This window comes from Polistes canadensis, unplaced genomic scaffold (assembly GCF_001313835.1).
Source record: "Polistes canadensis isolate GaletaPanama2010 unplaced genomic scaffold, ASM131383v1 scaffold_52, whole genome shotgun sequence".
Lineage (NCBI taxonomy): Eukaryota > Metazoa > Arthropoda > Insecta > Hymenoptera > Vespidae > Polistes > Polistes canadensis.
This window is the reverse complement of record NW_014569599.1, coordinates 437,898-451,204: the sequence shown is the minus strand read 5'-3', so window position 1 is coordinate 451,204 and position 13,307 is coordinate 437,898. Positions and strand designations below refer to the sequence as shown.

Genomic DNA, 13,307 nt, shown 5'->3' with positions numbered 1-13,307 from the left:
TTGAAGCAGCTATGAGTAAAAAGCCTGGGGGGCATGGTACCGGTGACCCACTCGCACGTAACACGCGCGTTAACGGGATCCTCCTGCGTATGTTCGAAAAGAAAAAGAAAAATAAATCATTGGTGGACTCGCGCGGTGGACCAACCGGTCAACTCCAATAATCTCTTCTTTTTATTAAAATTATTTATATTATCATACACACACCTGATTTCTTCAATTTTTTTTTCTTTTTCTTTCGTTACTATTTCGAAGTTTTGTTTCAATGTATCATTATTGATCGAATCCAAATGTTAATTTATATTAATGATGATCGTACATATTTATACATAAGTAGGACAACGATCAAATGTACCATGTTAAATTCTTGAAGAAATATTCAAAAAAACAAAAATTAATAAAAAAAAACTAGTGAGTTGTCCTATATACATACTAATGAAACGATTTCAATTATAATAATGTCTAAACGCCTCTGAGGAGAAAGTCGAAACAGTTCGAAAAGTGAACTCGAACATTTTTGATCAGTAATAAATAGTATCGATAGTGCAATAAAACTGATGTAATATTAAAATGTTGGTACAAAGTACATAGATGTTATTTTGTCGTGAAATGATAAAATTGTATCTCTATCTCGTTCACAAATAACCGGTTCATAGATGCTGTAAGATAGGACAGAAACGTAAAATATATCATGATTTGTTGCGAATCAGTTAGGATGATTGCCGACGATCTATCAATTGCAACTGAATATGTTGCAAACGATGAATGTAGACAGATCATAGCCACTTTCATTTAATCCGGATGATTACTATGAGGATTCTGGAAGATGTCATTATGTACTTGACCATATGAAGGTCAACCATTGATAAGTAGGTCAAGGCTCGTCTACTGCATCATCTACGTGACTCTCTTTGTCGATCCGATCTAACAAATCCTTTCTCTGTTTCCTCGATCATCGACCTTTCTATTGCTTCGTTTAATGATCTCTTAGGATTTATCTACATGTATGCGTGTATGTTTATTTACTTAAGTATATTATGCATATGAAACAGCATGTCTAATTAAAAGATTAGAAAATTAAAAGACATATTTATATCTTTATTATATATTTATATTAAAAGATATGTGTGATTTTTAACTCTTTAATAACCGATCTCGCCAAACGCTAACGATAAACTCTGATCGCAAATAACATTAAGAAAAAAAAAAAAAAAAAGGACAAATTTTTAATTATAATTAATTTCTTTATACTTGTGCGGCAGACAAGCTTTGAAATATTCAATCAAATATTGATCAAATAAAATCTCTTGTTTTATAACACAATGTTTTTATTAAAACACTACTTTTTTAAATCTTTATTAGAATAAATGAACAATTATAATAGAAGTCGTAGCATTTAGAAAATATTATATTTTTTTTTTCTTTTTTTGTGTTTTCGTGCAGAAAATTGCAAAACTACATCTTTTCGTGTTAAGATTCCTTAATAAACAGTGATAGTTTAAACACGTTCGCGGGCAGCCTAAATTTGTGTAGAACGCTGATATAAATACTCTCTATAAAATTCTAATCAATAATCATTTTTAGATGAGAAATCGGTATAGAACCTTTCGATACATTTTACATGTAAACCCTAAAAACATTTTGATAGGAATAAAATAATAATTCGGTATTTGCAGTGTTTTCTTTAAATTAAGAAAAAACTATTATATATAGTGCACATGCAGTAACTGTCCGCGTACGTGCTGAAGAGATTAAATGTAAAAAACGTAAGCTATGCTACGATCATTATCATATTTTGTCAATGTGACGTATAAATCTATAGATTTGCAATATCTATTTATAATATATATCTCTCTATAAATAATTCTATCAACGATCACACTATCATTTTCATTTTATAATTCAAGAAAGTGTATAATATATCGTACGAATAATATGATTTATCAAGTAAAATATTTGTAGAATTGTAAAGCGTGTAAAATCGTTTTCTACGACAATTTCTAAACGCCTCGTCGATTCTCATTGAATATTTTACCTAAAAAAAGGGGCATGCACTTATCTGATATTCCTCCATTTAAAAATAACAAAACAGAAACCTTGTGACATCTCAGCATCATTTCCAATAAAAAAAAAAATAAAAATGTAGTTTTGCTTGATTCTATCTTAAATAGAATTCTAACGCTCGTACCATTTTTTCATCTGTTCAGTATTTGATTTTCGTTTATTTCTTCTTTCTTCTTACATTCTAAAATAAAATAGGAAAGTTAATATCATTATTTGGATAACAATTAAATAAATATATTCAATTAAAACTAATACTACCTTAGTTGCAGTCGTAACATTTTGCTTCGTTGATTTGTTATCTTCTTTAGAACAAGGCATATCAGTTTTAACTTTCTTTTCTAAACTAGGATTCACTTCTGTGGAATCTTTTACTATTTCAGATTCAGGCTTTTCGATCTCTTGAATGTTTTCTACACTAATATTCATTTCTTCTAATTTATCGTCTAATTTGATTTCTAATTCATCATTAGATAATTCTAATGGTTTGTCAATTACATCTTCTTCCGATAAATTAGACGCCCATTGTTCTATCGTAGTATCTGTCTCTATTTCAGATAAAGCTACATCAGTGCATTTATTTTCTATATTATCGATTAATTTCTCAGTACTGTTTTCTTGGTTACTACTTTCTGTATCTTGTTCTGTTTGAACAGCTTCTTTTTTAGATATCGATATTTGTACTGTACTTTCATTTACTGTATTTTCCAAACTGGATTCAAGCTCTGTACTGTTGTCACACAACATGTCACTTATTCGTTCTATTGATTCTTTATTTTCCATTTCTACAACTTCATTCTCATTTATATTTTCAGTACTAATAACGGAAGATGATTCTGCTATACTTGGTTGTGTCTGCAAACTATTTTCTTCTACCATTTCTACGTCAGAAGATATTTTTTCTTGTCCTTCTATTCTATTTTCTTGAGAAGAAGAATAAGAAGAATCCATATCCTCGGAGCAGGGTTCAGAAGAAGGTAAACATTTGTGTATCGATGAGTTAGTTATTTCTTCATCTTCACTTATTTCATGTTTCTTTTCAGTCGTGGAATTTGTATTAGATTCCGTTTCTAATCTTTTTTCAAGTGATACAAGTACATTTGTTGGAGCAGGTTGTTCATTAATATTTTCTAATGACGTAGATTCCTTCTTCGAATGATCATCTTTTTCTTTAGATTTATTACTTTCTGATGATTCCTTCTTCGAATGATCTTTTTCTTTAGATTTGCTATTTTTTGGAGACTCGCGTGTAGTCGAATCGTTATTGGTCTTAGCATTTTTCTCATTCAATTGTACAACCAAAGACTTTTTTTCTTGTTGGAATATTCTACACAAGTTCTGTAGCAAAGCTAATTTTTCTTTTAATTTTTTTAATTCCAAATCTCTTGCTTGTTTTTGAGCTGCCATATCGATAAAAACCGTGTTGCTCTGCTCCCATCGTTGTTTCCATAAAGATGTTTCTTTCTCCAAGGTTAGTATTTTTTTAGACATCTGTATAAGAAAAAATATTGAATATTTTAAAATATTAAGGAGATATAATGCAAAGTAGTTACCAACCCTTTCCATCTCTTCGTTAAATTCACCGCAAACTTTGTTACTTCTTTTAAGACAATTTTGAAACTCGTCATATTTATTAGTATACAAGTCAAGCTGAGTTTTCATAGCAGCTTCTGCTGCTTGTAATTCATCAATTCTTGTTCGATATTCATTTATTGTCTGAGAAACGAAATATTCATATATTTAATAACTATACAATTATATTAGAAAAAGAAAAAGGATAGACATTTATTACTTACAAGCAAGAGTTGCTGTTTTTCTCTTAAGAAAACTTCTTTCTCTACAGTAGCTTCTATTTTATACTCTTCTAACTTGTTACACGCTACGTACAGCTCATTCTTTGTGCGCAAATGTTCTTGCATAAGCTGTTGTTCCTTAAATGCAACTTGATCGCACAAAGATTTGAACAATTTATTCATTTCTAAACTTTCTTCTTGCATCTTCTCATTTTTTTCATGAGTTAAATTCATTTGCTGATTAATATGAGCCAAAATACTTTTACAATTGTCGGAGAGTTCTTTTCTCTTCTCTTCCTCCTTCTTTAGTCTCGATAAGCACTCCTCTTTAACAGTTTTATTCTGTTTTTGTAATTCACGACATAAGTTCTCTAATCTCTTCCTAGTTAAAAGAGCTTTATTACGTTCGCTTTGAAACTGTTCTTTCTCCCTCAGTAGCAACACTACCTTCTTCTCTGACTGCTTTAAATTTAACAACAATCTCTTGTTATCGTCTACCATGTCGGAATACTTTTTAGACATAACGTCCAACTTTTCTTTCAAAGTTTGTACATCGTTGACAGTTTCTAAAAGATGTACTCCAGTCTTTTTGACATTTTTCATTTTACTTTTTTCTTCCTTAGGACGTTTCCTTTCCTTCATACGATCAATCGGTTTGACCTGAAATAAAAAGAATTCAAATAAAACGACGAATTCTGACATAAAGTATATTGAACCAATTAACGGATATTTAATTATGCACATTAAACTGACTTTTTCAACATATATTCTGACATCGATGATCATACGATGATTATCATTAATTCGTTTAATTGAAATCGTTAATAGAAAAATAACGTTAAATGTATTTTTCATTTAATTGGTATTAAGCCGAAATATTGTTGTTTGTTACAGGACGAACACATTGAGGTTATGTGCATTATTTTAACCGATTCTTTTACCTCATTTTTATCCTCCGTCGAAGGATTCTCATCGTTTGAGTTTTTATCGCTGATATCGTCCATCATCGGAACATCTACGAGAGACAAAGCAAAGAGAACAAAAGATATATGACAAATGATATTACGTTATAAGTTAGAACGTTATTTACTATTTACTTTCTCTAACGATGAAAACAGTTAATGCAGAAGCGCGCGCGCATTTAAAAAAAGAAAAGGACAAAATAAAGATAGATAAAGTAAGAGAAAGGTAGATCCAGGTTTTACACGGTACGTTATAATAAGTATTTCATTATCGTTGCACCCATAAAAACGAAGGAATTCACAATGCAAGGACAAGGATGACCCTTCGACCAATGAAAGAAAATATGGCGTTCTTTTCTAGGTTGCAACATAGTTATCTACTAACTTATACAAAACAAATACATTCACGTTATATTAATATGGATATTAATAGTTAATTATGTCAAATTTTAATTGTAAAGTTATTGAGATAAAATGTAGAAAGGGTTGAGTTAAAAATGTGGTAGCTAATATGGAACACTTGGGAAATTTGTAGAAAACTTTTTCTAAAAAACATTATTTTTATCATTGAGAAAATATTTATTAAATTAAAAAACAGTAAAATAAATTGGTACTTTGTGATTTTTTTAAATTTTATTATACATTATATTAATTTTACTTTACTTGCCAAGATATTGTGGTGTTCCATATTAGGTGCTGTTTCATATTAGGAACAGTTACCCTAAATATAAATGCGCGTAGGTGTGCGTAATAAACAAGAACTCCGGCTAGTCGTTCGAAAAAAAAAAAACAGAAATAAAATAAAGAATTGAAAAAAAAAGAAAAAGATAGGAAAAAATACCCACGATTATTTATTTTCGTAGCCTTATTTATAATTATATCATGCACTTTGTCCTTTACTCGTTTAACTTATACACATTCAATCGTTATGTAATATACCAAGATTAATTCGATTCGGGGTTCAAATGAGTGAACGATGTATATATGTGTTAAAGTAAATATAATTTAAAATGATTTTTCTCTTAGTTGGAAAAACAAGAAAGGGGGTAGGATTAAACACACGATGTTTAAAAAAACGAGGAAACATTTGCTTAAAAATTGAGAAAAAAAAAAGATAAAGTAGTCAATTTTATTCGTTCGATAATGAAGTTTATGATTACGTTCGGTTACTGTATACACTGCTACTTATGTATGTGATATATGTATGCGTATATAAGTGTGTTATATATGTATGTATATATATAGGATATGTTTGAAAGTATACTTAATATACTCTCGTAATAGGAGAACGATGCGCTCGCGCAACAATGGCGAAGATGCGGATGATACGATGGCAACACGGAACGACACTGCCAATGCGAGAAACAGAAGGTATCTCTCCCGAGAAGTCTCGCTTGTTATTTCGGGAATACGTTCTTACTCCAAAACGTATTCTAAACTTAGATTCTCATAGAGGTGGCATACGCGAACGTAGTCGAACATTGTACATTTAGAAGAAGAAGAAGAAGAAGAGAGGAAACCACTCTTCACGTGATTGTCTTTTAATAATAATTTTAAAAACTTATTAAAACAAAAATAAGAAGTCTATTTACTCTTTACTAATAACAATATTTCAAATATATTTATTCAAGATCGAAGCATCATAAATACAAGTGGATTCTGTAAAGGATCAAAATTAAAATTGATAATCTTCTTCCTCTTCCTTTGCTTATTTTTATAAATATGAATTTCCCGCGAAGTACATTTCGCGCGCTATCTTTAGGTTCTTCGACTATGAAGACGATTATTTAATTCAAGTAAAATACTCGAGTGAGCCACTACAATGGCGCAAGGACCTGAAAAAAATATTCGAAAAAGCCACTATTGTGGCAGGCCGGCTAAGCACCATATCGATAATAGTAGTGCACTATTTTTATCTGATCGACAGTCGGTAAGATAAAAGTAGAGCACTACTATTACCAATATCGGCTTAGCCATGTTACTAGAATTTCAATATATTTGAGACAATTAGGAACACTGCAATTAGTGCAATTAGGAACACTTATTTATTTTTTTCTATTGTTAAGGTTCCTTGCCAGCGTTCCTACGGTCTGGAGTTTACTCCTTAAGAGCACTTATTCATTTTTTTTCTACTGTTGCGGTTCTATGCCAACTTTTTTGTTGTTGATAATTATGTTTTCGGTAGAAATCGTTTCACCTTCCCCGTTTGATTCAATGGAAATTACTTATGAATACGTGATATTTTCAAAAAGATACCGAACAAGAGCAGTTGATTAATAATTGATGGTTGATGCGAGATCAATTTTAATATCATTATTCGCTAAATCAGTGTATTATTGTTACAATATTTACGATATTCTATAATAGACATTGCAATTATTTTTTTTATTGTTCAAATATATAATAATTACATTATATATTAATATACGAAAACATTATATTCTTTAATAAATGTCACGAGAAATTTTTCTCTCGTGTAAAGAATAAAATCATTTAATTTCTTCTAGTAAATTTAATAACGCTAAGCATTATATTTCACATCGATGGTATAAGTTTATAAGAGAGAAGATTCATGTTGGTAGGTATCATGCTCCAATAAATAAATATAAGGGTCTCCTCTTTGAAAGCATTTAATAAAGATGAAACGAGTTTAAGATGTTTTTACGTGTGAAGTCAAAGGGTGCACTTTGTTTAATGAAATATACAAAAATGGAAAGGGGTAATATATCCTAAGGATGTTGTGAGATTTAGCAATCAGTAATACATAATTGTACTTTGTCACGTAAACGTCATAAATAAAATCATTTGTTATTCGATCAATCAGAGAATTACAATTATGCGAATGGTCTTTCACGTGAAACATTATTTTATACATTAAAGAAAATATCTGATCATCAAATTGTGTACCTTTAATCTAAATTTGTAGTACACGTGTCTTCAATGTTACTTCAAGGCGTGTGTCTAATCGATCAATAACGTAGAAGTTGAACAAAAGAAAAATTGTTCTTCTAAAAATAAATCTGATCTTGGTCGAGGTTCGATCCGACATACGAATTCGCTAATTCCCGTTTCTCTACCCCTTACAACCCCCCGCTGATCATTTATTTCTGCAGGATGCAATTTAAAAGAAACGATCGTTATGCAAGAATCGCAGTTGAGAACGATTAGCATCGACTTTTTCTTTCGTTGTAATTGTTTCTGGCATTGCTTATTGTATGATTATTAACTACCATGTGTTCAAAAATAACCCCTATCGTCAAAAGATATCTTCTAGTTTTATTTTCTTACATTGCAAAACGGTCAATGTTCCAATTTCAATATTCTATTTTATCGCATACTATTCCACCATCGATGAAATAATTTAACTTCTAAGATAAACCCCGATCTCTATTTATCTATTTGCAAAGGAAAAAAGAAAATAGAAAAAGCTTAAAGATTTCAAAGGATTTGCATGCGCGTTGTGCGTTGTGCTCGTGTAAGTATATGTATAAATACATGTATACGTAAGCGAATAAATATGTAATAAGTATCTACGTATACGCGTGTATATTTAAATGTGTATTTAAGTATACGCCAAATGTGTCCTCTTTGGAATGGCATACCTTACCTTTCCTTTCGTTCGCGCTTATGATAATTATTAGATAGATGCAGTCCGGATGTGTGAATGCCGATAAAATTTTCATCGCGAATTTAATACGAATGATCTTATTTGCGTTGAACATTTCTATCATAATATTATTCTATTCTTTCAAAGTTTTTTTCTTTGGTTCAATAATCTCAACCATCACTTCAAGGGATCGTGCCAAAATCTTATTTCAAAGTTAATACTTAACGTCTTTATCGATACACGTGGTGGCTTTTATTATCTTACGTTAAAACATTAGAAAATATATATACGACGTGTGTCTAACGCGTTGGATTGCATTCGTAACACATATATATTTCTCTGATCGATAAATAGAGAGAGAATATTTATCGAATTGAAATTTTCCTTCTTGTCAATCACAAAGATCAAGAATGATTAATTATTGCATCCTCAAGCGCATTGGAACAGCTCCAAATTCAAAGTTCGTTCGTTGCATTAACGTTAATTGCCTATTCGCAGGGGAGGTAAAAAAAAAAAAAAGTAGAAAAGAAAAGAAATTGAAATTGTCGTGTCCTGCATCCTTGAAAATCAACTTCTCGGTTCTCTTGTTCGGTTAGAATAAGAGAGACATTATCGTTATCGCATTTGAAATTCTTCTGCGACGCGACACGTGGAAGTAGTCACCATGTAGAGAGAATGATCGACGTAGAATGTATTATTTATAAGTACCATTCGCACATACTTAACGTTGAATTCGTTGATCGTGCGAACTTTTTATTCGGTATGATAAATATCGAAAAAGAAACTAAACAAAAGAAAAGAAAAATTACAAAATAACAATATACATAAATCTAATAATAATCGAGATAAAATATTGATGAAACAAACGCATATATATATATATATATATATCCCTAATTAAATTTAATTCTACGACTAGCAGACTAAGAGACTAAGGTTTTTTCTTTTCGTTTGGGCAAAAAAGAATAAATTAGAAAACAAAAAGTAATAAAAATTGAAAGGTCAGTTCAAGAAAGATCACGAAAGAGTAATTGGCAAATGGAATACGAAGTAATCAAATTTTTGCTCGTAAATCAACAACTTCTTCTTCTTCTTCTTCCTCTCTCTCTCTCTCTCTCTCTCTCTTTTTTATTTAGACGACAGTTTCATAGAGAAGTATTTTATTCCTCTCGTGTGTGTTTCTCGTTCGAGAAAGCTTCGCAAAGTAAAGAGGCCCGCGCAATGGTTGCGCACAGTTGAAGAGGAAAGGAAAGGAAAGGAAAAGAAAAGAAATAAATAAAAAAAAGTCCTGACGCCTGCGCAGGAATGAATTTTCGTAAGAAGGCGCGCACCACGCGAAGAAAAGATAAACGCGTGCTTTTTCGATCAGTGAAGCGCCGGCAAAGCCGGAGGAAGGATCTTCATTTGTCTTTAATTATTATATTTACTTTTTTTTGGGGTTTTTTTTTTTAAATTCGTTCCGAGAGTTCTCCTCGTATATAATAATAGTACGAAGAAAAAAAAGAAAAAGTAGAAAGAATCTTCATCGATCAAAGTTCGTAGATTCTCTCCCATCGATGATCGTTCGATTTGCGTTATTTCATTCTTTTAGGTTTTTTTCAATTTTCATAAATTGAAAAGAACGATTTTTTGAATGAAATAATATCGATAGATCGATGGATCGAATAATACGTAGTTGATTCGTGTTTGTTCTCTTTTTTTTCTTTATTTGTCGTGCTACTTGTTCTCGGAGGATACAAAATTCGAGAAGAATAAAATATATAATCGATTAATTGAAAGATTTGATCTTTTAGATCTTCGTGGAGTATCTTTCTCTCTCTCTCTCTCGAACTTTGAGACAAATAGAAAAGAGAGAAAAGCCTGTAGGTCGAGAATTTTTTCGTTTTTTTCGATGTATATCATCATCTTCCTCTATTTGTTAAATCCAATGATCGTACGTTTCTTATTAATCTAATCGAAGTATTATGAGAATAATCGACAACGTTACGAAGTAAATCATTTTAAAGAATCAGGTTTTGAGAATAAACGAAAGGACTAAAAAAGGGTCCCATTGAGGGTCCCAGATCGACGACCGGTGTTGTCACATCTCCGAAAAACGAGAACGAGTAAGCAAGTTAACAAGCAAGTAAGCAACAGCAACACAACGCCAAAAGTGGGGAATACGATAAGAGAAAACTCATAATTTTTCCTTTATTTTGATCGTTCGAAGAGAATGATGCATTCGATACTGACGTTTGTGTGAATTCAACTAGAAAACAAAATATCTTTTGAGTTAGATGATACGGAAACTTAACGAACGATGGCTCCTCGAGTTCTCTTTGAATTCAATCAAATTACGAACGATCAAAGGGAAGATTGAAAAAGGAAAGATAGCTAAACGATAATAAAATTATCTATTTACGAAAGAAAGAACAAAATTATAGAAGGTAGAAGTGACAGATAATTAAGATCGTTCGATCGATAAAATAAAATATGAAGATGGTTGATGAAATAAAATCGAGTTTCCATACGGAAACTTGGCAAAATGATACTATCATTAATCTGACCAGCACTATGATGACTACGAATAATATTAATCTTCCAATCATACCTAAAAGACACGTGACATTTCTTTCCCAAGCAGTTCTCACTTTGGTATACATTACCGGTGTTATCGGCAATGTTTCAGCACTGGTCATTCTCTTCCATCGTGATAAGGTAAAGAAAATAAGGGGAATAGAAGAAAAAAATAAAGAAAAAAAAAACAAATAAAACACAATTCCCACTTAAGCCCCATTATACTTATTTTCTCTCACACATCTTATATCTCACGTTTATTGATTCTTACCTTGACTGTTTTATTTCTTTTCTATGTTTATAGAGAAGAAACCGTAAACACCTGCTGATGTTACGTTGCTTGGCAAGTAACGATCTCGTTGCGTTATTAGGCATGTTGGTACAAATGTATATCAGCATTTACGTGGCCGGTGTTACATCGAGTCGAGAATTTTGTTCGCTCAGAGTTGTTTGGAGACTTTTTGGATTGTTCAGTGGTTGCGTAGCTATCGTTATGGCTGCTGAAAGATGGCTAGCTTTAACAAGACCTTTCGTTTATCAAAAGGTAAGCAGACTTAAAGATTTTTAATTAATAAAAAAAGAAGAAAAATAAGTATATATCGTTTTTCGTTCTAATACTTATATTAATGCATTTTTTTTTTCCTTAACACATTCTCCTACTTTAATTTTATTTTAATCATTCGTGCGTAATGTTTAACAGTGAAACAATAAATATAAACGATGATGATCATAGCACGCACCAACGAGCATCTTAATTATCAATTTATTCCTTTTTTAAAATGCGTCATGTTTCTCTCTCGTTTATATGGAAATGAATTCTTTAATTAATGTATAAGTAAAAAAAATAATAATAAAAGCGATAACGAATGTGCTCACTCTTATATATATATATACGTTACTTCTTTTTTTTTTTTTTTTATATTTATTCGAGAATCAAAGTTCGGTAAAATTCAGACATCTCAAACATGTTTTTCTTCGGATCGAATCGATGAACAAGATAAGCTTGTACGTTCTTATTCCTACGTATACATATATGTATGTATTCATAGAAGATTGGTACATGTTATACCGAGTTGACCCATTTCATGATACTCTTAAGATGATCTACTAGTCCCAAAGAAACATATCAAACGATATTCTTACTTGAAGTAACGATATATCTCGACAAAATTATCTCGGAATCGTGACATCGATTATTGAATTTGTCGCGTTGAGTCAGGATTTCAATATAATTCGGTATTAAAAATCTTTAAACGTTTGTATTGTTAACACTACAAAAATAAATACAATGTATTAAACGAGATGGGAATACTAATTTTTGCTACTCGTGTACGTCCGGGTTTTATTATTACCTTCGAATCGATAAATCAGCAGGTTTCTTACAAAATTTAGGCTTATACCTATTATAAAATGTACGGAGACGAAACAAAAAAAATGACAAGTATTTATCGTCTATAAAAAGTTCAAAGTTCATTGATTACTTACTAATTCACGTAACATTACGCGTAGGAAAAACATTCGTAGAAACGATAAGCAAAATACTGACTGTTCCAGTCTCTTATTTTATTTATTTCGTATCGTGAAATTTGATAACCGGACAGTACGAGTAAAAGGCCATTGACCAGCACTCAAGTTCGCTTAATCGTTAACGACCACGATATATTTCAGTTTTTAACCCTCAAACATATCCAAGGCCGAATACAAATTAATATAGGTCACCAGTTACACTGTTCAAGTTCTAACCTCTTATCGAATTTATTCTATCAAATTTCAATTTAAAAATACATTTTACCATACCTTTACTAACGTGTTTTAATTCTATTTAATTCTCATAATGTCTCATTTGTTAATAATATTCAATTATAACTATTCTTCTGTAACATTTTTTGAGAGAGGGAAAAAAAGTGAATATATAGTTTCATATTTTCATAATAAGAGATTTCAACGAAATTTATTAATCTACTATGTTATTTAAATTTAAATCTAATAATCTTCGTTCGTCAAAAAGAAACGTGCATAAATTAGTAGTTTTTGTTTTTTTTTATTATCATGTTTCGTGTTTCTTTGGAATTAGTGTTACCATTCAAGCAGGGGAAACTTCTCATCGTAAATCTTGACGCGTTGTTTTTATTTTTATTAAAGTAGAACCAACATATGTTATATCTTGCGTATAATATATTGCGTGGAACGTGTTATTATTTTTAGAAACAAATTTGGGAATGTTCAACATTTTTATTTATACATTTACAGTATTTATATTACATCAATGTTACTCTTTGAATATTAAGTTAAACATAAATTACATTATTTTATTTTAAGAAAATATATTTA

At 30.7% G+C, this 13,307-nt stretch overlaps 2 protein-coding genes across 6 annotated transcripts in view; one reads left to right on the top strand and one right to left on the bottom strand.

Moving 5' to 3' along the window:
- Positions 1–1,322: 1,322 nt before the first annotated feature.
- LOC106785551 (alpha-taxilin) lies at positions 1,323–6,169 on the bottom strand. 4 transcript variants are annotated; one of them, XM_014746141.1, is made up of 6 exons: positions 6,078–6,169; positions 4,793–4,866; positions 3,855–4,511; positions 3,616–3,774; positions 2,320–3,549; positions 1,323–2,242 (listed from the first exon to the last, which is right to left on the bottom strand). In XM_014746141.1, exons 2-6 carry the CDS (start codon positions 4,856–4,858, stop codon positions 2,219–2,221), a joined length of 2,136 nt encoding a protein of 711 aa, XP_014601627.1. In that variant the 5' UTR covers positions 4,859–4,866; positions 6,078–6,169; the 3' UTR covers positions 1,323–2,218. The 4 variants fall into 4 exon arrangements, with proteins under 4 accessions (XP_014601627.1, XP_014601626.1, XP_014601625.1 ...); XM_014746140.1 differs by having other exon boundaries at positions 6,087–6,169; XM_014746139.1 differs by lacking the exon at positions 6,078–6,169 and adding an exon at positions 4,949–5,147.
- Positions 6,170–9,804: 3,635 nt separating this feature from the next.
- The window catches only part of LOC106785563 (prostaglandin E2 receptor EP3 subtype), a 9,748-nt gene continuing 6,245 nt past the window's right edge, over positions 9,805–13,307 (top strand). For both annotated transcript variants that reach the window (XM_014746162.1, XM_014746161.1), the window contains exons 1-2: positions 9,805–11,117; positions 11,281–11,520. In XM_014746162.1, the coding sequence (XP_014601648.1) occupies positions 10,893–11,117; positions 11,281–11,520 (465 nt within the window). In that variant the 5' untranslated portion in view covers positions 9,805–10,892. The remainder of the gene's footprint in view (positions 11,118–11,280; positions 11,521–13,307) is intronic.

What these genes read in the sequence shown, in the direction of transcription:
- LOC106785551 (XM_014746138.1), bottom strand. Translation starts at nt 4,706, where the DNA reads ATGAAAAATACATTTAACGTTATTTTTCTATTAACGATTTCAATTAAA. An exon ending in TCAGAATATATGTTGAAAAA is followed by an intron (nt 4,512 to 4,604) that starts GTCAGTTTAATG and finishes TTTTTATTTCAG; the next exon opens with GTCAAACCGATTGATCGTAT. An exon ending in ATGTTACGACTGCAACTAAG is followed by an intron (nt 2,243 to 2,319) that starts GTAGTATTAGTT and finishes ATTTTATTTTAG; the next exon opens with AATGTAAGAAGAAAGAAGAA.